Source organism: Lampetra planeri, chromosome 10, assembly GCF_965212315.1.
Source record: "Lampetra planeri chromosome 10, kcLamPlan1.2.h2, whole genome shotgun sequence".
Taxonomy (NCBI): Eukaryota; Metazoa; Chordata; class Hyperoartia; order Petromyzontiformes; family Petromyzontidae; genus Lampetra; species Lampetra planeri.
Window position 1 is genome coordinate 2,743,933 of NC_136116.1, and position 22,032 is coordinate 2,765,964.

At 55.1% G+C, this 22,032-nt stretch overlaps 1 protein-coding gene, 1 long non-coding RNA gene and 1 other non-coding gene across 3 annotated transcripts; 1 reads left to right on the forward strand and 2 right to left on the reverse strand.

Moving 5' to 3' along the window:
- Positions 1-3,513: 3,513 nt before the first annotated feature.
- Positions 3,514-14,134, reverse strand: LOC144720843 (anterior gradient protein 3-like). The gene is made up of 7 exons (XM_078597931.1): positions 12,813-14,134; positions 11,560-11,623; positions 11,335-11,387; positions 10,115-10,191; positions 8,295-8,358; positions 7,197-7,280; positions 3,514-3,628 (listed from the first exon to the last, which is right to left on the reverse strand). The coding sequence occupies exons 1-7, from the start codon at positions 13,003-13,005 to the stop codon at positions 3,579-3,581; spliced, it is 585 nt and encodes a 194-aa protein (XP_078454057.1). The 5' UTR covers positions 13,006-14,134; the 3' UTR covers positions 3,514-3,578.
- Positions 12,513-12,584, forward strand: TRNAA-CGC (transfer RNA alanine (anticodon CGC)). The gene has a single exon. It is a non-coding gene; the product is annotated as a tRNA-Ala (tRNA).
- Positions 14,135-16,160: 2,026 nt separating the features above from the next.
- On the reverse strand, positions 16,161-21,195 carry LOC144720844 (uncharacterized). The gene is made up of 2 exons (XR_013585811.1): positions 20,498-21,195; positions 16,161-18,858 (listed from the first exon to the last, which is right to left on the reverse strand). It is a non-coding gene; the product is annotated as an uncharacterized LOC144720844 (long non-coding RNA).
- Between the last annotated feature and the right edge of the window lie 837 nt (positions 21,196-22,032).

Below are 22,032 nucleotides of genomic sequence, written 5' to 3' on the forward strand. Positions count from 1 at the left end.
TCTATGGCGCCTCGTGGATGCTCCCTGCCTTGACCAACCCGCGAACTGAACAGCGCGGGTGCTGCAGGAGGGCGCGTGGAAGCCCCCCTCACCCAGCAGTAGATTGACTAGAAGGCTGCACACGTACACATGTGCATGCTGTGGTGTACAGCATGCTACGGCATGTGCTTCTTCTGGAGCCCTGTGGCTCCAATGAGGGCTCTGTATAGCTGCACAACTCCTTCCACCATGTGTTGCGGTGTGTGTGATGGGGCGGTGGCAGGGAAAGGTTCAGGAGGAGACGCGTCTCATCATCAGGACAAACACGTGGATCGGGCGCGCGTTCACAGGCAGCGGTGAGAGGTCGACAGGGGAGGATGTGGAAGGACGAGGCCAAGAGACCGAACACAAACATAAGTGAGTGGGTAGGGGTCGTAACGATGATAGAGGATTCATCTTCTTGGTTCTTTCGGTAAAGTCACGTAGAAGGGAAATAATAAAATAATGAAAATAAAACATAATAAAATACAATTCTCACGACGTTTCGGCCACAACGCAAGCAGCCGTCCTCAGGTGAAGAACAGGGCTGTCGGACAGACAGCGTCTGAATGAACACCACCAAACTTGGTTCATTCATATTTTATTATTTCCCTTCTACGTGACTTTACCGAAAGAACCAAGAAGATGAATCCCTGCAGCCACGAAAGCTTTAAATAAAAATTTAATGATAGAGGATGTAGAGACAGGCTATGTTTGGGGTTACATCCTCCAATTATTCATAGAATGTGATAAATGACTATGATATGATAATGTTTAAGATGTGCTGGGCTACTCTCAGGATATATTTTCAGCCGCTCCGCCCCCGTTCCGTGAGATTGAAGAGGCCCAGGAATATATTCTATCAGAAATAATGTCCTGGCTACTATACCATGCTAGTGCACGCGCTCTGCTGGGTCTCTATACCATGCTAGTGCACGCGCTCTGCTGGGTCTCTATACCATGCTAGTGCACGCGCTCTGCTGAGTCTCTATACCATGCTAGTGCACGCGCTCTGCTGGGTCTCTATACCATGCTAGTGCACGTGCTCTGCTGGGTCACTATAACCATGCTAGTGCACGTGCTCTGCTGGGTCACTATACCATGCTAGTGCACGTGAGCTCTGCTGGGTCACTATACCATGCTAGTGCACGCGCTCTGCTGGGTCACTATACCATGCTAGTGCACGTGCTCTGCTGGGTCACTATACCATGCTAGTGCACGCGCTCTGCTGGTCACTATACCATGCTAGTGCACGCGCTCTGCTGGGTCTCTAGACCATGCTAGTGCACGTGCTCTGCTGGGTCACTATACCATGCTAGTGCACGCGCTCTGCTGGGTCTCTATACCATGCTAGTGCACGCGCTCTGCTGGGTCTCTATACCATGCTAGTGCACGTGCTCTGCTGGGTCACTATACCATGCTAGTGCACGCGCTCTGCTGGGTCTCTATGCCATGTTAGTGCACGCGCTCTGCTGGGTCTCTATACCATGCTAGTGCACGCGCTCTGCTGGGTCTCTATACCATGCTAGTGCACGCGCTCTGCTGGGTCTCTATACCATGCTAGTGCACGCGCTCTGCTGGGTCTCTATACCATGCTAGTGCACGCGCTCTGCTGGGTCTCTATACCATGCTAGTGCACGTGCTCTGCTGGGTCTCTATACCATGCTAGTGCACGCGCTCTGCTGGGTCTCTATACCATGCTAGTGCACGCGCTCTGCTGGGTCTCTATGCCATGCTAGTGCACGTGCTATGTTGCCTTGTGCTGTGGCAACCCGCGTGGGTAGTGGCGGCACAGGTGCGCGCCTGTGCCTGTGCGAGGACACGTCTCCCTAGGCTGCACCAGCACGTCGCGCCGACTCCGGCTTATCCCCATATCCTGGTCGGGGCAATCTGGCGGAATGTGGGGGGCGGTGGGGGGGGTGTGAGGTAAGCCCCCCCCCCTCTCTCTCCACGTCTCAGGTTGTCTGCGCTTTGCGAGCCGCGAGGTCAATACATTTCTCCTGCAGCCTCGCCCGTCGCACGCACTGATTTCAGAGTAAGGCTGACGTGTACTTCGGCAGAAGCGATAAGCCCGCACTGTGATTTCTGGGTAAACGAGACGCATTCCTTAGCCCCCTCCCTCCCCCCGTAGTCGGAGGGAGGGAGGTGGGGGGAGAACAACGTGGAGGGTGCGGCGCTTCGGGCCTCTTCTACCGCCCCCGCCTCCCACGGGGTCTGGGGCGCGAGGGGCCTCCCCGTGCAGGGGACTTGGTGGCAAGGTCGGTGGATCACGTCGAGATTTGTCTGAATATCATTCGCAAACTCGACGGGCTATGGGGGTAGTGGCTGTGATGGTGGCAAGTGCAGAATGTGGGTCGGTGAAGCCGTCCGGTTCCCGGCCAATGTTATCGCTAATGCGATAACGTTAGCACGCTTGGCTACGTACGGCGTGAAAGAAGTTCAACATACATATTATACATATCCCCCGTCGTAATGGGATGTGGGATTTTCCGAAATACCAGATCCCCCCTTGACATATATATGTGGACAAAAATAAATTGGTCAAAACATTCGAACGTAGCAGCAGGGCCCCTCTTGAGACCCGGTGAGGCTCTCGTGGGTAACATGGACGCCCACGGAGGAGTTTCTGCGGGTCGTGAGACCTCCACTCTCTCGAGGGAACGTCAACCCGTGCCGCTCTCTCGAGGGAACGTCAGCCCGTGCCGCTCTCTCGAGGGAACGTCAACCCGTGCCGCTCTCTCGAGGGAACGTCAGCCCGTGCCGCGAGCGATGCCGATGGAGACGCCGCCGCCGCCGTCGCTTTCACTGATAACAGCGAGAGCGTCGAGTGGTTTTCGTGCCCATCCCGACACGAAACAAAAGAACGAATGGCGAGGGGGCGGACGAGGGATGCTCGTGAGGTCGTGCGTTTAATTGGGTGTCGGTAAACAGCGGCGCAGAGGACGCATCCGCGCGATCATCCGAGGTCGACGATTGGCAACGCGAACATTTTACATCTGTGCCCGGCGCGCTGTTTGCGACGCACCGACGCCGGCGAGTCGGTTGCTTCGCGACATCCACACCGCGACCCATCGCAACTCTTTCGCTGCGTTCGCGACCGAGCGCCCAGGGAGACGGAGACCGTGGCGGCTCTGGTGGCGAGGCGGCTCGGGGCGACGTGCGGGTCAGGAGCGAGCTCCGTCAGCGGCCATCGGACGAGGCGACGTCGTCTGGACCCGCGCGCTCGGTCCGGTGCATGGACCCCCGTCTCACTGCCCAGCGAACACTCTCCGGCAGGCAGGTCGCGAGCAGCCACGGTCACAGCGAGGTGCATACTGGATGCGGTGTTCCGGGTGCGGAACTATTCTGTGTGGCCAGACCCCTTTTGAAATGAAGCCCCGGTCCAGTTACAAATCCTCGTCTCATTCTGGTCAAAATCACTTCGCCGTTTGTTAAAATCACAATACCACCCCCCCTTCATTATCCCCCCCACCCCCATCCCCCCCTCCCCCACCGTCTTCCCCGCCCCCCACCCCCTCGCTGTGTGGAGGTGCCGGGTCCTGGTCGCTCCTCGCTTGGCACTACAGCTCCGTCTTGAGGGGAACCTTCGCTTTCTTCATGGCGTCCACCACTGTGGGAAGCAATGGGAGGGCAGCAGCGTCAGCGGAGACGGCGGACACGTTCAGTCGTCTCGTTCACTCAACACCGACGCACACGGCACCCCCCACGCGCAGATCGCCGTTGTACAGCTGCCACACGATTAGTTGGCGCTGCGGTGGCTAGGAGATGTTAACTACCTCGCCTGGTACGCAGGAGGTCGTGGGTTCCATCCCGACTCTGACGCCTGCTGTGTATTTGGAGTGTACGGTGTCTCTTTCTCTCATCATCATCATCATCACGGTGGCTAGGAGATGTTAACTACCTCGTCTGGTACGCAGGAGGTCGTCGGTTCGATCCCGACCCTGACGACACCTGCTGTATAATGGGAGGTTGCGATGTCTCTCTCCCTGTGGTCGTGCGGATTTTTCTCCGGGTCCTCTGGGTTTAGAATATTTCGCTACTGCGAAACATTTCCACGCGAAGAGCGACTTCGTTGGGCTATCATTTGTGGCCAGTGGCTTCTTTAAAAAGAGCTATACAGCTCAGTGGGTCTTACCTGGTAGAATACAAATAGCGTAGTTTATTTGACCCATCATCAATAGCCAAATCTTCTAAACTCATTCGTGTATAGTTGTCCCAAAACTCACTGACATTCATGCAAAATGTATTTATTACACATCGTTGCTAATCGAGCCCGTTTTTACGATGATTTATAACGAACACGTTAATAATTGCATAAGGTCACCCACGCATCAAGGCTCGTATCCTAGACAGACCTTGTAAATGCGCGTGCTCAGCCCTTTTGTCAATAAACTGCGGGATGAGAGCCTCCCCACGCTGGGCGGGTCGTTGAGAGCGGGGGGGGGGGGGCTTATCTGACCATACTTCACCACACCGGTATAGCCATAGAGCACATACGCGTGAGCATAGTACAGTCCAACAATTGATTTTGCCGCACGGCCCTCAAGCCTGACCGCCACGAAGCGCCGCGTCTACAGCAGCCCGCGTGTTCATGCCCGGCCACGCCACACAACCGTCTAAGCGCACGTCCAGGGCTCAAAGTCCCGCGTAGCTTTAGCTGCTGGTGGGATGTTGATGACGAGATCCGGGAGCATTCCGGGGTGATTCGATCGCAGGGTCAACGCGGAGCTGTGAACCCAGCGCGTGGCTTAACTCGCCGTGGTGGAAAAACCAAAAATCTACGATAGGTGGAAGCGGGGATATGGCGAGGAGAACTGTGCTTGGCGCCACGTGAACAAACAATGGGGAGCGGTGGCGCAGTGGTTCGCGCACTGCGCCACCTGCATTATGTTGCCGGCCACGGTGAAGATCGAAGGCGATTGATGTGACACGAACAGGTCCTTTAGTTTAGCCGTACAGCTCGTTTTCAGAAGCGACCTGGACACAAATGATAGCTCAACGAAGTGGCTTATCACGTGGACATTTATAGCAGCCAAATACTCTAAACGCACGTGGATTCTAAATGTGGAGGGGAGAAATCCACTTGACCACGGGGAGAGAGACACCGCAAACTCCAAATATACAGGCGTCATGGTCAGGATCGAACCCACGACTTCCTGTACACAAGGCGAGGTAGTTAACATCTCGCCACCGTGTGTGCACGTGTGCGCGTAAAATGTGTACACGTGATGCTATGCGCTGTGTACACGTGTGAGTAGAGTATAATGTGTGATGGTATAATCTGACGACACGCATGCCGTGGTAGTCTGTGTATAGGTGTGAGTGCAGTTGGGAGCGGTAGTGCAGCGCTGCGCTACGAACCCGGCGACCCGAGTTCGATTCCAGCTCACGGCCAACATCAGTGACGATTATCTGAACCGGTCATGAGCCTCCTCTTGGTCGACTCAGCCTCAAATGAGTACCTGGTGTTGTGTGTAAACATCACCACTGGGGAGACAAAGGCGGCCGGGCGTGGTGTTGGCCACCCACCCCCTCGTGTGCCGTGCTGTAAGTGCACGCTAACAGCAATTGCCCCAACAGTGTGTTCGGGCTATACGGGAGAGATCTTTATCTTTGTACAGCACAGTATGTATACAGGCGTGAGCACAGAGCAAAGTCGCTCCGCCGTGAAGAGTCAAACTCGCTTTGTCGTTAGAAACCGGAGCGCGCTAACTGCTGCTGCTGCGTTGTGAGCCCACCAGGGTTGGGATCTGTCCGGCTCAACCGGTTGGGAGGAACCGGCTGGGCCGACCTGCAGGGTGCGGTCACGGGGAGGGATGGCGAGTGACAGGCGACGGGAAATGGTGCCGATTCAGCGGAGATAGCCACAGCACCCTGGGCTCGTGAAATATATAAGAATAGGCTTTACCCTCGCCGGCAAAAAAACAGGAGGTGTTAAGATGTGCAAACACCAAATAGATACATTTGGCAAGGAATCAAGGACTGCATTAATCACTCACAATACTTGCGGTGAACATGCACACGAACATGCTCTCATAATATATGCACTGCCTTTGAAAAGAATTTGCCGACACCAGGTGATGTCACCCCCCCCTGCCTCGTGTCGTTGTTGTGTCCCTAGTTGAAGTCCTCGTGTGTGATAATCGCAACGACACTACGAGCTGCCAGGTGACGATTATTCCATTCTAGGCGACTGTCGTGCGTGTGCATGCGCCTGAGAATAGAATTCTTTGCAATTCATGCAAATCACAGTGATCTACATCTGGCAGTCACGAGTAAGTGACATACATCGATCGTGTGCAGTGCATAGTTATGCAAATGCAAAACTAGTATACGTTTGATGAGTTACGGGAAGGAAGGAGATACATCTCACGATACGCAAGATACCTCCTGACTCTAGCATTGGGTTGCCAAACGGCGATGGCACTCCACATTCCTCGGGGAGGAGGTCTGCTGATGCCGACTGCGCAAACAAACACTGCCGTGACCTGGCAGCAGGAAGGAAGTGACCGTGAGCTGTAGTGGCATCTTCGGCATTGGCCGCGTGGTGATCGATTTCACAGTGATGATGGTGATGATGCAGAAAACAATCTAATTCGTCTATCCAGGGAAGCCTCGAATGTATGTTTAACTTCTTTCGCACCGTACGTAGCCAACCGACTGATTTAGTTTGACAAGGTGTGCTGCCCTGTTAGGACGTTTGGCCAGTTCCATTATTGAGGGTCTTGTGTGTGTGCGTGTATGTTCGTGTGTGTGCGTGTGTGGGAGAGGAAATCGGGAAAGCCGGAGACAACCCATCAAGCTCACCGAGGAGATAAACACTCAGAAGGAATGCGGTCTGCGCAGACGGATTCGCGAATCGACATCGCTGCACTGCCACACATCGCTGCACTGCCACACATCGCTGCACTGCCACACATCGACGCAACCCATCAACCCTTGCCACCGCAAAGCGGGCGGGATCGCCGTCTCACCCCGCCGGGCTTACTTACGAGAGCGAGATTGGAAATGAATCATCGCGTTATATGATGGTTCATTTATTGCGGGGTGGGGGGGGGCATTAAAAGCCAATATTCCGGGTGTCCTGTGCTGCTCGGCACGGAGCCACGTGGCGCCGTGGCAAGGGGCGTGGACGCGGAGTTGCCGTGGACGTGCGGTGCGGTGCGGTGATCACTCACGACGGAACACCTCGTCCGAGTGGTAGGCGTAGAGGCTGTTCCTGTAGCCCGAGCCGATGTCAGCTCGCACCGTCATGGACGGGTCTGCCGACACACGGGACGCAGACAAAGATACGCGTACACGAGTGCAGACTCACGGACGCACTCTCTCGGCGTACACACAGAGACACGGATCCCCCGTATAGCCTTGAACGGACTGTTTGGGGCAAGTGCTGTTAGCGAGTAGCACCTATGAAGGCCGGCACGGCTCACGATGGGGTGGGTGGCCAGCACCACGCCCGGCCGCCCTTGTCACACCAGGTACTCATTTGAGGCTGGGTCGACCTAGAGTAGTCGGGGGGCGCCACGGTGGAGAGACGTTTACTACTTCGCCTGATATACAAAAATTCATGAGGAGCCCGACCCTGACGCCTGTTACATGTAGAGTTTGCATGCTCTCCCTGTGGTCTAGTGGATTATTCTCCGGCTCCCCCGGTTTCCCCCCTCCATATTTAGAATAATAAAATAAACATTTAGGGCATTTGGGTGCGATACAATTCCACGTGGTAAGCCACTTAGTGGCGCTATTATTTGTGGGTAGGCTGATGAAAAAGAGCTGTATAGCTCAGTGGGCCGTACCTGGTAAGATAAAACAAATATATAGTTTAGTTTTAGAATTCCCAGGACTGGTTCACATAATCGTCTGGACCAGTTGGCCGTCAGTGGGAATCGAACACCGGTGGTTAAGTTCGTAGCGCAATGCGCTAATCGTTACACTACCACTATAAGTAGACACACACATGTACACGCACACACACACACACATGTACACGCACACCCATGTACACGCACACACACACATGTACACGCGCTCACACACATGTACATGCGCACACATGTACACGCACACACACACATGTACACGCACAGACACATATGTACACACACATGTACACGCACACACGCACATGTACACGCACACACACACACATGCACACACACACATGTACACGCACACACACATGTACAAACACACACATGTACACACACACACATGTACACGCACACACACATGGGCGCACGTGGAATCTCATTGGGACATCTGGGCGCACCGCTTACCGACAAACATGATCCTGGGCACGTAGCGACCATCGGGAGCGAGGTTTTGATCCAAGGTCTCGGTCTTAAAGGACATCAAAGCGCTGCGTTAACGGTGCCCTTGTGCCCACACGCGTGTGCAGCACACAACACACACACACACGTGTGCACGCACTACGCACACACACACACGTGTGTGCAGCACACCACACACACACACGTGTGTGCAGCACACCACACACACACACGTGTGCACGCACTACACACACGTGTGCACGCACTACACAACACACACACACGTGTGCACGCACTACACAACACACACACACGTGTGCACGCACTACACAACACACACACGTGTGCACGCACTACACAACACACGCACACACGTGTGCACGCACTACAGAAAACACACACGTGTGCACGCACTACACAACACACGCACACGTGTGCACGCACTACACAACACACACACGTGTGTAGCGCACAACACACACACACACACGTGTGCACGCACTACACAACACACACACACACACGTGTGCACGCACTACACAACACACACACACACACTTGTGCACACACTACACAACACACAGGCGTAAAGAAGCAGGCGCAACACGGTAATCCTAGAGCGCAATTGTGACCACGGGATCGATCGGTTCTTCCCATAATTCCTTGCTTGCCACGTGACATCACCACGCGAACTCTGGGTCATCCTCAACGGCTCTTGGCTGGCCATCGAACAAAGACGGTCGCCGCATCGCGCGCTTTCAGATGCGCTTCTGCGGCCGTCTGGAACGCTCTTCCTTCCGGTGTTAAGAAGCCACTGGAGCTATGCACTTTTAAATCTAGAGTGAAAAGGCATTTATTGAGAACTGCTTTTCATGTTAAGTTTGTTGTCCTTCGCGCGCACCTCCGATGAGCACGGTTGGCTACGTACGGTGCGAACGAAGTTCAACGAACATACCACGCTGCGTGTATGACGCAGACAGCCTCAAATGTTTTCGACCACCGACTCAAACGAGACAAAGTGCTGCCCTGTTGTTTTAGACAGCAGCAGCAGTCGGAGGAGGAGGAGACAGCTGATTATCAGTTGCATCCTGCTATGAATGCTCGACACACTATAACCATCATTATCTCCTACTGCTGTGTACGAAATCAAATAAACCCAGACTCAAACTCACGCCTCGGGGAGGCTCACTTGATGCGGACAAGCCCAGCCTCCAGGGTTTAGTGCCGGCTATGGGCAGACAATACATCGATTCGAAGACTTTCTTCTGTAAATGAATGGGGAAAACTCATCAGGCAGAAAAGCGCAAAGTCGACGCTGGAGACAACTAAGCGCTGACGGTAATTGAGACGCGAAATTAGCGGTGACATTGCAAGAGAGAAAGAGGCCCGCGTGCACATAGAGAAGGCGCGCGGTGTCAATGGCTACGTCCACAATGTCTGCGACGAGCTCGTGGATTCGGACAGGAGGCGTCGTCGAGGAGGGACGGTGACCGAGGGCCACGGAGCGAGTGGCGGCCAAGACATGGAACGCGTTCGAGACGGAGCGGCGAAGATCAGTCAGCGAGCGCGCGCCCCGCGGATTACAACCGCGTCGCATTCAGCAGTGGATTGACCACGGCTGATAATGATGATGACGACGACGACGAAGCAAACAACATGTTAAAAGATTGATGATGGCTGTTGATTTTCATTCGTACGTAGCCAAGCAAGAGGTGATGATTCGGCAGACACGACCACCGCTCGCATTCAGCCACAGGGCACGGGGTGCCACCCGCACGGAGCGCCTCCACGCACACGACTCCCACCCAATTCCCCCTGCGCCGCACCTGCAGGTTGACGCTCACGAAGTCCTCTGCTGCCATCTTCTGAACCTCGCCGTGGTTCTTGAAGGCCTCGCGGAGGGCTGGGGACCCATGCGTGTAAAAAAAGAGACAAAGGCAAAATATTAACCGTGTAGCCTTCACAGACTGTCGGGGCAAGTGCTGTTAGCGAGCACCCGCGACGGCCGGCACGGACGCACGAGGGGGTGGGTGGCCAGCACCACGCCCGGCCGCCTTTGTTTCCCCAGTGGCGATGTTTACCCATCGCACCAGGTACCCATGCGATGCTGAGTCGACCTAGGGGAGGCTCAGGACCGTTTCAGATCATCGTCACCGGTGTTGGCCGTGAGCGGGAATCTAAATTATGATCGCCGGGTTCTGAGCGCAGCGCGCTAACCGCAGCACTAGCGCGTGTGAAGACAACAACAACAGCAACAGCCGTACGCCACTAGGTGGCGCTTGTGCCAGGATAAGTGCTTTTTAAGGCCACGTGAAGTGTCGAACGCCCGCTGGCAGGAGGTCACGGGACAAACCCAGGTGGGTTGACTGACTGAGATGACTGGCCAATGTGTAAAGACGCACATGCACACACAAGCGAAGATCAGACGTGTACGCCCGATGCACACTCTTAGGGGTTTTAGCGAGCCCCAGCCAAAGCCGGCACGGTGCAAGACGGGGTGGTGGGTGGCCAACACCACGCTCGGCCACCTTTGTGTCTCCCGTTCTGATGTTGACACAAAGTACTGAGCGCTGATCTTAAATCTGCATCTTGGATTGAATCCCCATCCCGAATTGTCACACTTTACAGTATCTGGTGTGGGTCGGTCAAAATGGCAAGGCGTAACGATGCATCGAACTCATCGATTCATATCGATTACGTTCGCTTACGATACGCACGTCAATTCGCTTTTGCAAGAATCTCTTGATTTTTTGCTTCGTACAAGTCGTGATGGAACCACCAGCCCGTAGATTTCGCTCGATTCCTAAATGCACAGCATCTATTTGCACAAAGCCAGCTCGTAAGTCGAGCCATCGGTAACCAACTCGCCCAGGGGTTTCATTTCAAACAGTTCGGTGCATAGCATATTTCCTGCACCCGGTACACCACATCCAGTATACACGTGGCTGTGGCTGTCGCTATACTAGTCATGTTATTAGTCCTTCGATCTCCCAGCGAACTGCGCACAAAACAATTCTGTGAGAAAATCAATGCGTGAGTACTTTACCTATGCAGTAGGGGCACGCTTCGGACCAATGAATCACCATGAGCGGCTTCCCTCTGTAAGAGAAAAAAAGGCACGTGGTCAGGAGATGCAAACTCACCCAACACGGACCGAGATCAAACTCATGCAGCTCGAGAGAGAGAGAGAGGGAGATAGCAACAACAACAACAACAGCACCAACAACTGGCGTGGTTGGCTGTGAGCGCGGTGGCATCGCCGCTACTCAACTGCTCCGCTGCCATCTTCAGTCCCTCCTCGTACGTCTGGACCCACGGGATGGAGTCTCCCCATCCTGCAGCAGCAACAACAACAACAACAAACACGCGCGCACATCGCGCGGGTCACACCGGCTCAGCATGTGTGGAGCGCAACCCCATTTGGGAGTTTGCGGTGTCTCTCTCTCTCTCTCCCTGTGGTCGCGTGGCTTTTGCTCCGGGTCCTATGGTTTTTCCCTCCTCATTTAGAATCAAAGTGCGGTCAGAGCGGTGGTCCTTAACCTGGGGCGCACGCTGCATCCCTGGGGGGTGCGAGATGCCCTTTCTGGGGGCGCGAGACACGGACAGATTATTTTTGACGATAAATAATCGAAAGCACTAATTACGGGCATGTAAGTACAACTATTTTTTTTTTGTCAAACCTAAGTATTTGGTAACATTATACATTTTTTTGCAAGGCTGCAGTAAAGATTAAGAACCACTGGTTTAGAGTATTTGAGCGATCATCTGTGATAGCCAGGTCGCTTCTGAAAAAGAGCTGTATCGCTAAGTGGGCCTTACCTGGTAAAATAAAATAAAAGCATGCGTGTGTCTGTGTGCAGGTGCTCACGCGGGCATCTTATGGGGAGCGGTGGCGCAGCGGTTATAGCATGCTATGCTGCGCTGCAAACCCTGCAGAGACCTGAGTTCGATTCCCACTGGCGGTCGCCAACACCAGGGACGATTATCTGAACCGGTACTGGGTCACCCTTAGGTCGACCAGCCTCAAATGAGTACCTGGTGCGGTGTGTGAACATCGCCACTCGGGAGACAAAGGCGGCCGGGCGTAGTGCTGGCCACCCACTCCCTCGGGTACCATGCCGGCCTTCAGAGGTGATCGCTAACAACACTTACCCCAACAGTCTGTCAATGCTATATAGGGGATCTTTGTTATCTGTGCGACAGCGGCGAGTTGAAGAGACGGCCGGGGATGTAGCTCAGTGGTAGAGCGCACGCTTCGCATGTGTGAGGCCCCGGGTTCAATCCCCGGCATCTCCACACTCGGCTAGATTTTTTTTTAAATTGAATTCCTCAATTAGAGGTTCGCTCATTCTCCTCTCCCCTTCTCGTCTGGGAACTCCCTTCCCCCAGCCATCCATGCTGTCCACTCCCTGCTTCTGTTCAAGTCCAGACTCGAGACGTGTTTGCGTTCCTCTGCCCTTGACCGACTGCCGTTGCGGATGTCGGCGAGATTGCGGTTTTGCTGGTGGTGGTATGTTCACGAACCTCCGTCGAGAGACTTGAAGGGGCGCGAGACCCTGTCCGCGGCCTCGTCGGCTCTGCCAAAGTCGCCCCCCTTCCCCGCGGAGGCGCCCTTCGCGTCCTTCCTCACGCCGGCCACCTGACGCGCCGCTCCGCCGGACGCCACGAGAGCCGTGGCGACCAGCGCCGCGAGCAGAAGCCTCGCAGACGTTGTCATGATGCTGCCGTGCGATGGGGTGAAACTCAACAAAGAGGCAAATAAAGATGTGGCTTGAACAAGCGGTGACGGCGAGTGCGTTGTGCCACCCCGGCCGCAACGAAGGCTATTTATGGGCCTCCACGGGGGCCCCGAGTAGCAGACCGCAAGGGGAACGGGGCCAATCAGGCGCTGCCTGGTGTATCAGGGCCCCCTCACGAGGTGGCCGAGGGCCTGGCCGTGTGGACCCAGCTGGCGGATGCGGTGGCTTTAGAGAGGGCTACCCCCCCCCTCCTGTGACCTTATCGCGACACTGGCCACGACTACCGACCGCCGGACGCTCCCGCTCGCAAGGTCTACCGAGAAAATGCATCAGCAAGGGGGCATCATCCACCACGCCTCGCTTGGAATTTCCAAAGAGAGTTGAGATGTTGAGATGTTGAGATGTTATTGTGATCGTGGTCAATGGGACGTGGGTCCGGAGAGGTTTGGGTTTTAGCGCAACGCGCGTGTGTAAAACAAATTCGCGTGATTTTCATTCATTTTCTATTTTTTTGTCCCTCGAAAAAATAAATAAATACATTTGAGGGCTCGGATTGATTTGAGTGGCGGCCTCTCGTGCGTGTTTGAGCAGCTGTCCTCGTGCCGGATCTTGGTCGTGCGCCCTCGCATGGACAGAGCGGGACAATCATCTCGGGCGCTACGCTGCTCGCGATGGTGATGAAGACGGTGCTGATGATGGATTGAGGATGATGATGATGAAATTATTAATTTCGGAGGGTTTACCCATCCAATGAACGAGTGTGAACTTCTGACACCATAATCGTGATGATGATCGTAACGATCATGATCATGGTTGATGACGCTGAATTAGATTTAAGAAATGGGCCGTTCGTTGGTAGCAGTGCAGATGAGTCTTGCTCCTCAGTGATGCATTCGTGGATACATAATTGACAACGTTGTCCAGAGTCCAGAGTGCGTTAGGCTACGACGGGGGCTGTCCTGCCAACAGTGGGCAGTGCAGCAGCAGTTGCACCCATTGTTGTACCGTACTACACACTTCTATGCGGGGTGGAGAGGGCTTAAACCACTGTCACCACCAGGGACATCTTTAGTGTGGAGGCCCTCATCCAGCAGTGGAATTGACCAGATGGCCGTACGTGAATGCAGATACATGGGCGCACGGGCGGGGGCGGGGGTGGACGGGGGGGGGGTCGCAGGAGGCAGAAGAAGAGGAGGAGACGGGGGTTGAGACTGAGCTCTGAGCTGGAGCAGGGGAACCGCTCTCTGTTTGTTTGCGGTGGGGGGCTCTTCCGGAGTGTGGATCAGCTGATGAATGAGATTGGCTGCGGGCTTCGAGGAGCCGAGAGATAAATTATTACGAGTACCAACGAATAATAAAACTTAAAAACCGGAGCAGAATTAACGGCCGTGTCATATCAGGGTCTGATTCATTGCGCGAGAAAAAAAAATTCGAACTGGCGTGAAATGGGAGGGGGAGGGGGGGAGCAGGGGGCAGGCGGTGGGGGCAGCTGAGTTGGGACGAGGACTGCTGCCCGCGCTGCCAGCACAAACAGGGGCTCGCTCCGCCACGACACGGGGAGGGGGGGGGCAGCTGTCTCAGTCTCCTGCCAAGGGCAATAGGAGACACTGGGGCAAGGGGCATTCACTCGCGCAGCCGTTGCCTGGGCACGTGTCATCACCGCGTGCGTCTCCCTGTGTGTGTGCGTGTGCGTGACTCACGGGATGTGTGTACGCGCTGCATTGGAAGTCGCCGCGTCAGAGCCGATTCTAGGCTTTCCCCTTGGTCGACTCAGCATTAAATGAGAACCTGACCTGGTTGCGGCGTGTAAAAATCAGCGCTGGGGGACGCACAGGTGGCCGGGCGTGGCATCGGCCGCCTTTTCTGTGCCCGCTAACAGCACTTGACCAACTATTTAAACTATTTTTATTTTACATGTAAGGCCCACTGAGCTATATAGCTCTTTTTCAAATGATAGCTCAACGAAGTCACTTATCACGGGTAAATATAGATATCGACGGAATACTCGAAACGCGTGGTGATGTTGCCTCTAAATGTGGAGGGAAAACCGGAGGACCCGGAGAAAAAATCCACGCGACCACGGGGAGAACATTCACACTCGTAAATATACAACACGCGTCAGGGTCGAGATCGAACCCACGACCACCCGTAGACCAGGCGAGGTAGTTAACATCTCGCCACCGTTGCGCTCCACACCGCCTGCCTATACGGCTGTCGTCGGCGTTATTTGATACGGAAGCTCATACGCGGAGCACGATGAGTTGACGGAATAGATTCATCAAAATCGACCCTCGCGCTCCGATTCAAACATCGATCGCTGCGTGCGCGAGGTCATCAATGCCACTGCTCCACGGGGTCGACACGCGCGCTCGTTCTCGCGCCCTCTCGTGAACACCGCTCCCACTTCTGCTGCTGCTGCCCCCCCCCCACACATCCCACCCCGTCCTTGCTTGCAGGCACCCTACGAACCCCGCACAGCTGCAACCGTGGCTCGGGGCCACACAGGAAATTCCTGCAGTAAAGCAGCGCTGAGTTTGTAAGGCGACGGCTGATGGGCGCGCTCTCTCCCGGGTGGGAGGGCCCCGATGTTACCACAGCGGGAGGATAGGGGGGGGAGGAGGAGGAGAGAAGGAGGAGGGGATAAGATAAGGCTGAAGAAAGCCATGCATCCATCAGAATAAGTGGCTCCCCGAACGGGGCACTGCTCAGTGTCGGTGCCGCAGTGTTTGATTTATGACTCATTCGGTACGTGGTGAGACGTGGGGGAGCGGTGGCGCAACGGTTAGCGCACTGCGCTGTGACCTCGGTGACCTGATTACAATGTTCGGACACGGTTAACATCAGTGCCGATTGATGCCTGAACTGGTTCTAGATCCCACGCCCCGCGATTCCTCCCCCACGCGCCCCGATTCGCCAGCGTGGTGAAGTATAGTCTCGCAATCGCTCACCGACGGCGAATGGGGGGATTTTCGTGTATATATAGCAGTGCGTGGGAACCTCACATCGATCGGAACCTTTAAATGTGAAGTCAATTCCTCACGTCCGCTCGCTGATGACGACGACGGCGACGAACGGTCACGAGGCGCGCGAGACACTGCGTCCCACGGCACAATAAACGAGGCTGGCGAGCCGGTCGGTTCAAGAGAAGGGACCTCGTGGTTTTTTTTTATTTGGTGGTGGGAGGGAGGGGAGGGAGGGTTGGAGGTGGAGGAGATTCGACTGCCGCGAGGACAAATGCTCGCGCCCGCGGGAAGCGCGCGTCGTGAATCGCCGGCACGTTTCTCCGGCTGGCAACCAACAACGCCTCCGTCGCTGTTCTCCATAAACGGGATAAAAAAAAAGCTTTGTTAATCATGACTACAAAAAAATGTTAACTGCACAGAACTGGGCATTGGTAGGCTGCCGTGTGGTGATCTTCATGGGCAATTTGTGACCTTTCTTGGGTTTTGTCGGTTGCGTGAAGGCACGAGAAATGACGGACACACGGACGGAGACGACGTTTACCGGGCACAGCAACAACTAGTCCATCGGCTCTCTCAACCACTGGGGTCTGCTCTCGCTGCGAGACGACGGTGATGATGATGTGTGTGTCTGAACAGGGCGCATCAGAGCAATGTTAACACTTACATTGGACTATAATTTTTCATGGAAAAAGAACGGATAATACACAGTAACATGATAACAAATGTACGTTAATAGCTTCAATAAATCAGAGTCTCCACTTGTCAACACACGCCTGGAATCTTCTCCTGGTGGTCTCCAGAGCCCAGAGGTACATTTCTTGTGGTATTTGAAGCTCCCTGTATAGTTCAGTCTGCTTCCTGAGCGCATCCTACACGTGGTGGGAACCACGGGGGGTGTAGCTCAGTGGTAGGGGACACCCTTCGCATGTGTGGGTCCCCGGGTTCAATCCCTGGCGTCTCCACGGCTCATTTTATTTTTAATTGAAGCCCCCCATTTGGGAGGTTGCTCCTTTCCCATCCCCTGTAGTCTGGGAACTCCCTTGGCCCCCCAGCCATCCACGTTTGTCAACTCCCTGTCTCCGCTCAAGTCCAGGCTCAAGACGAACTTGGTTTCTCTGCCACATCCATGTTTGTCAACTCCCTGTCTCCGCTCAAGTCCAGGCTCAAGACGAGCTTGGTTCCTCTGCCTTTGTGGATTTGTCGGTGAGATGGCAGCTGCTGGCTCGGTTGTGCACGAACCTCCCTCGAGAAACTTGAAGAGGGGCGGGGGTGGGGGGACTGCTGATTATTTTCTTCCGTTCCTATATCCGCGTGATATCCTCGTCCCCAAGGCAGTCCCTGTATTTGTCGCTGTGGCGATTTATTTTTGGTTTCGAGAAAAAAACTAACCCTCCAAAAAGTCGCTCTATCGACAAAATCTACCGAGTTGGCAACACTGTCTGCGAGATTCGAGTCCACCCGTCTCTTCGGACAATTTGGAGTTCCCTTCCTTGCTTGATTTGGAAAAGAGAGCGAATTTCTGAGATTGAGCCCGTGGGAGCGAGGCGCGAGTCCTGATCATGCCATCGGGGAGCAGGAGGATGAGGACCCTTTAATGCTTCCTCGCTTTGCAGACGTCCTGGAATTATTTGCTCCAATGTCATGACTAAATCGACGAGCGCGTCGGCAAGAACGAACCCAATTCGATAGCCTGACTCTGCCGATAAAACCCAGGGGGGTCTAAACCGGTCCAAAGTTCGCTTGCACAAACGAATGCTGCTGGATAAAATTGCTTTGAAAAGCTAATAGGCCCGATTGACTGAACGACCTTGGGGTTTATAGGCGGAGACACACTGGAGTTGTGGTCATGGTTGCCATTTGTTAGGCCCTGCGTGATCTTTGCCAAACTCGACCACTGCACGTGGAAGAGCGGCGCTGCGTGGGATAGAGAGCGCATTGCGATGTGAACCCGGACAAACTGAGTTCGACTCCTGACCACGGTTAACATGACTCGTGAATGATACTGGAATTTTCCTGCCCACTGTCATTCTCCCCCCCCCCCCTTTTCCCCCAAGGCTCCCTCCCGCACCGCTTACCGCCTTCACCAACACGCACTAACCCAGCGTGGATGAGTCTCCTAGAGCAACCCCTCGTGCACGATCGACGTTGCGTGGGGAGGCCTTCGTCCGGCAGTGGATTGGCCAAGAGCTGGACATTATTTATGTTTATTACAAAGTTTTACCGGGCGCGTCCATCCATATGAATGGCAACCGACGCTTTCCCGAAAAGTGGGATTCGCTTTGTCGACCGCTAAGTAGTCGGACAGGCTGCGTGGACTCGTGACAAAAATGCAACAACAACAAAAAGCCGCGCAAGTGTCAGATTAGCGAAGGGGGGTTGGTGTGGGGGTGGCGCGTTTGACCGCAGTGCGCGCAAAAAATAAAAAAGTCACAACCCTTTTTCCTGAAATTATTTATGTAAATATTATTCCTGGAAAAGCAGTTGTGGAATTTCACGAACTGGAAGCAGCAGAAAAAAAACACCCCCGCCCCCCCGCCATGTGAGAGCAAAAGAGCGAGGAGGAGGAGGGGGGGGCAAGGGAGGAGGAGGAAGGAGGAAGAGGGAGGAGGAGGGAGGAGGTTTACGCTGCAGGGTTAACGACGGCGGCACAGGTGCGCGCGACTTGCGCATTCCTCTGGTAGCGGAGTCGTGTTTACACTTCAAACAAGCCGTGCCGTGCCGCCTACGCGGCTCCACCCGCGCGTTACGGGCAGCGCGGTAGCGTTGCAGCCTGCTTCAGTCTCGCTGTCGCCGTGTGAACTCTGCGCTCCTGCTCGTGTCCCCTGGATCCGCGCGACGCAAAAGTAGCAACGGCGCGCCTCTTTGAAGCTAATGGAAAAAGAAGAACAACAACAAGCCGTGCCGTGTCGTCCATGCGTAGAAGAGCGGCATAGCCAGTCTGAGTTCACACTTTTAGTGTCTTGGCTATTTCGTTTTCTCTCTCTCTCTCTCTTGTTCGCAAGCACCAATAACGCGCCTCTTTGAAGCTGACGCGCCTCTTTGAAGCCACTTTATAAACAACCCGCGCCGTTGCCAGCATCACAGCAGCGCAGCGGCATAGCAGCCTTCTTCAGGGTGACTTCTCTCCCTCCTCGTGGCCTCGATGCGCGCGACCCAAGCAACCAAGAGCGCGCCTCCGTGAAGTTCGTCACTCACGCGGTCGCGATCACGGCCCCGATGTGTTCATTGAATATATCGACCTGGTCTCCAAATAATAATAACAATAACAACGTATAATAATAATAATAATAATTCAGTGCAGCCTATATATTCTTGGATCTTTCGGTAAAGTCACGTAGAAGGGAAATAAGAAAAATAGTGTTTTATTATTTTATTATTTCTCTTCTACGTGACTTTACCGAAAGATCCAAGAAAATGAATCCCTGCAGTCTCGAAAGCTTTAAATCGAAAAAGTGCAGCCTTTGTCAATGCACTGCTGGATGAACGCCTTCCCACGCCGCGACGAGCACCTATTGGGGGGGGGGGCGGGAGAGGAGTGGGGGGCTCTCTGCCCATTACTTCACGATGGTCAGAGCGGGTTGTTGAACGGCGATGAGTTCCGAGACCCTTTCAGATATCGCTCGCCAATTGATGTCAGCCGCGGCCGGGAATTGAACTCAAGGCGCCGGGTTCGTAGCGAACCACTCCGCCACCGCTCCCGACTGCACCGAATGAATCTCAGCCAACAGTTGACACCCGGCGCTTTCTTGTCGGCTCGCGGCTGAAGGGTCTCTGGACTACGATGATGATTTCGTCACCATGAAGAAGGGCCACGCCCGAAACGTTGCCGATTCCAGACATATACATGCGTCTTCTTAGGGCAGTGCTCTTGACGAATCCGTCGAGGCTTAATACTATAACGGGATTAGCGTGGAATATCCTCATGTCTGGTGTGAAAGGGGCCCCTTCTCACCGAGTGCCGGATTGTCCCCCTGCCCACAAGCACAGCTGTAACAACACGGGGCTCATGGCTCAGGGGGGGGGGGGAACTCGGGACGAGGTGGTGGGGGAGGGAGGCGGGGGAGGATAGGGGGGAGGGGCGTCTTTCCCTGTCAGCCCTGGCCACCTCAATGTGCACGCGCAAAACCGCGGCCAAACCAATCGGAGCTGAGCCGGGAGAACTGCGGGGGCGTGGGTGGAACGCGACAAATGCCTTGTGCCCCATTTCGGAATGAAATGGGCACACGTCTCGGCCCTGTGTGCGGAGGATGTGAGTTCGAGGGAGGGCGGTTCAAGTCTGGGCTGAGAGACCCGTTGGCCGCTGCTCTTCCTCTGTTATCACTTCGTCTACTTTTTTTTTTTAGGAAATCTTGGGTGTACGTACGTGTATGTTGAACTTCTTTCGCGCCGTACGCAGCCAAACGAAGGTGCGGGGGGGGGGGACAACACACTAAACACTAACAGCCGTTTTAGAGAAATTCGTTTTCAACGTAGATTTAAAAGTGCGTATCTCCAGTGGCTTCCTTACATCGGAAAGCAGAACGCTCCAGACGGCAGCCGAAGCGCATCGGAAAGCGCGCGATGTAGCGCGCGCTGTCGTTGTTCGATGGCCATCGTGAGAACGCGCCTTGGTGTGTCGCCGTCAGGAGTCCTCGGCTGACGGCGGAGGCGTTTTCAATGCCAGTGCTGACTTCGGTGCACGGGGGCCATGACCGCGCCATTGGCGACTCGCGCCATGCGGCCGGCCCATGGCGCAGAGGCTCCAGCACGGCCACATTCATCATCCGAGGGCAGTCATGTCGATCGTTGAATTGCACATTGCTACACCATCTACGCGACCCGCCTCTACCAACCCACACTGACCGGTGTGGTGAAGTATGGTCAAGTAAACGCCCACAACCCTCACGGCGCGGGGTGGGGGGCGGGGGGGCATTCATCCATTCGGCAGTAAAAATAATCACGGCTTGTGATGACGATGGCGTCGTGTGAATCCGTCATCCAGCAGCGGAGAGCCAATGTCTTCTACTGCTGCTGCTGCTGCTAATGATGATGGATAGATCCTACTGCACAGACCCGTTAGATGAGCGTCCAAGACATCGCACGCACTGACGTGACCTTTAGCCCGTGCTCCCGTCTGATGGCGACCCTCCGGCCGATCGTCGCGTGCTGCACTCCCCCCTGCAGCTGCCATCGATCGTCACGCTCGCCCGCGCGGTGCATTGTGGGCGGGATCGATTTTGCTCCGGGGAGCGGGTTGCGCAAGCGGCAGACGGGACGCGCGCAACGGTACCCCCCCCCCCCCCCGATATCCCTCCCCCCTACCCGACCCCTCGATGTGCGCAGCAACGCGATCATCGCGAGGAACCGAGGCGGCGTTGGAAATCCGAATGCGCGGGTTGCGTTAGGACACCGGACCCAGCGCGATTTGATCGCGCGGGCGAAACACTCCGCCCGTTGGCCAACGGCGATGCGTTGCGTAACGCAACTTGTAAAGCGCCTCGAGTTGAGCAGTGTCAAATGTAGTTTCAGCGTTCTGTTAACATTTAATAACTCCCAGCTGCACAGCAAATTTTACATGTCATTACGGATAAGGCAGAAACATTCCACGCACCGCGCTCCCCACCCCCGCACGCACCCCCCCCACCCCCGCCCACTGCCCCTCGTGCAGAAGCAATTAGCGCAGAGCGCGCTCGCTCCAAGCCCTCCCACCACCACCACCACCACCAACCACTGCCACCACAATTAAGCAGTGGTCGTGATTGCGGTCATTATATGACGAGCTCCCAGCTCCTCTGTTGTGTTTCCCGTTCCGTGCCGTGGTGCACGGGATCGGGATTATGAGTCCGGTTTGGTTGTAATCCCCAGGCGGCCGGGTAGCAAGCGGCCACCTTTCTTCACAATCCCACTCAGTGGGTTCCTCTCTGAACAATCCCGCCAGCGAGCTGCCGCTTCTAACTCTCGGCAGCAGCCGACGGCTCGCGGCAATGCCGCGCCGCGCCTCTGATCCGTCACTCTGGAGGAGGCAAGGGGTTGGTAGATCACGCAGGCCAGGAGACGTCAGCA

Coding starts and splice junctions, on each gene's coding strand:
- LOC144720843 (XM_078597931.1), bottom strand. CDS start 13,005: ATGACAACGTCTGCGAGGCTTCTGCTCGCGGCGCTGGTCGCCACGGCT. Junction 7,281..8,294: donor GCCCAGGATCATGTTTGTCG/GTAAGCGGTGCG, acceptor GTGTGTCGGCAG/ACCCGTCCATGACGGTGCGA. Junction 3,629..7,196: donor CTCGGACGAGGTGTTCCGTC/GTGAGTGATCAC, acceptor TGCTTCCCACAG/TGGTGGACGCCATGAAGAAA.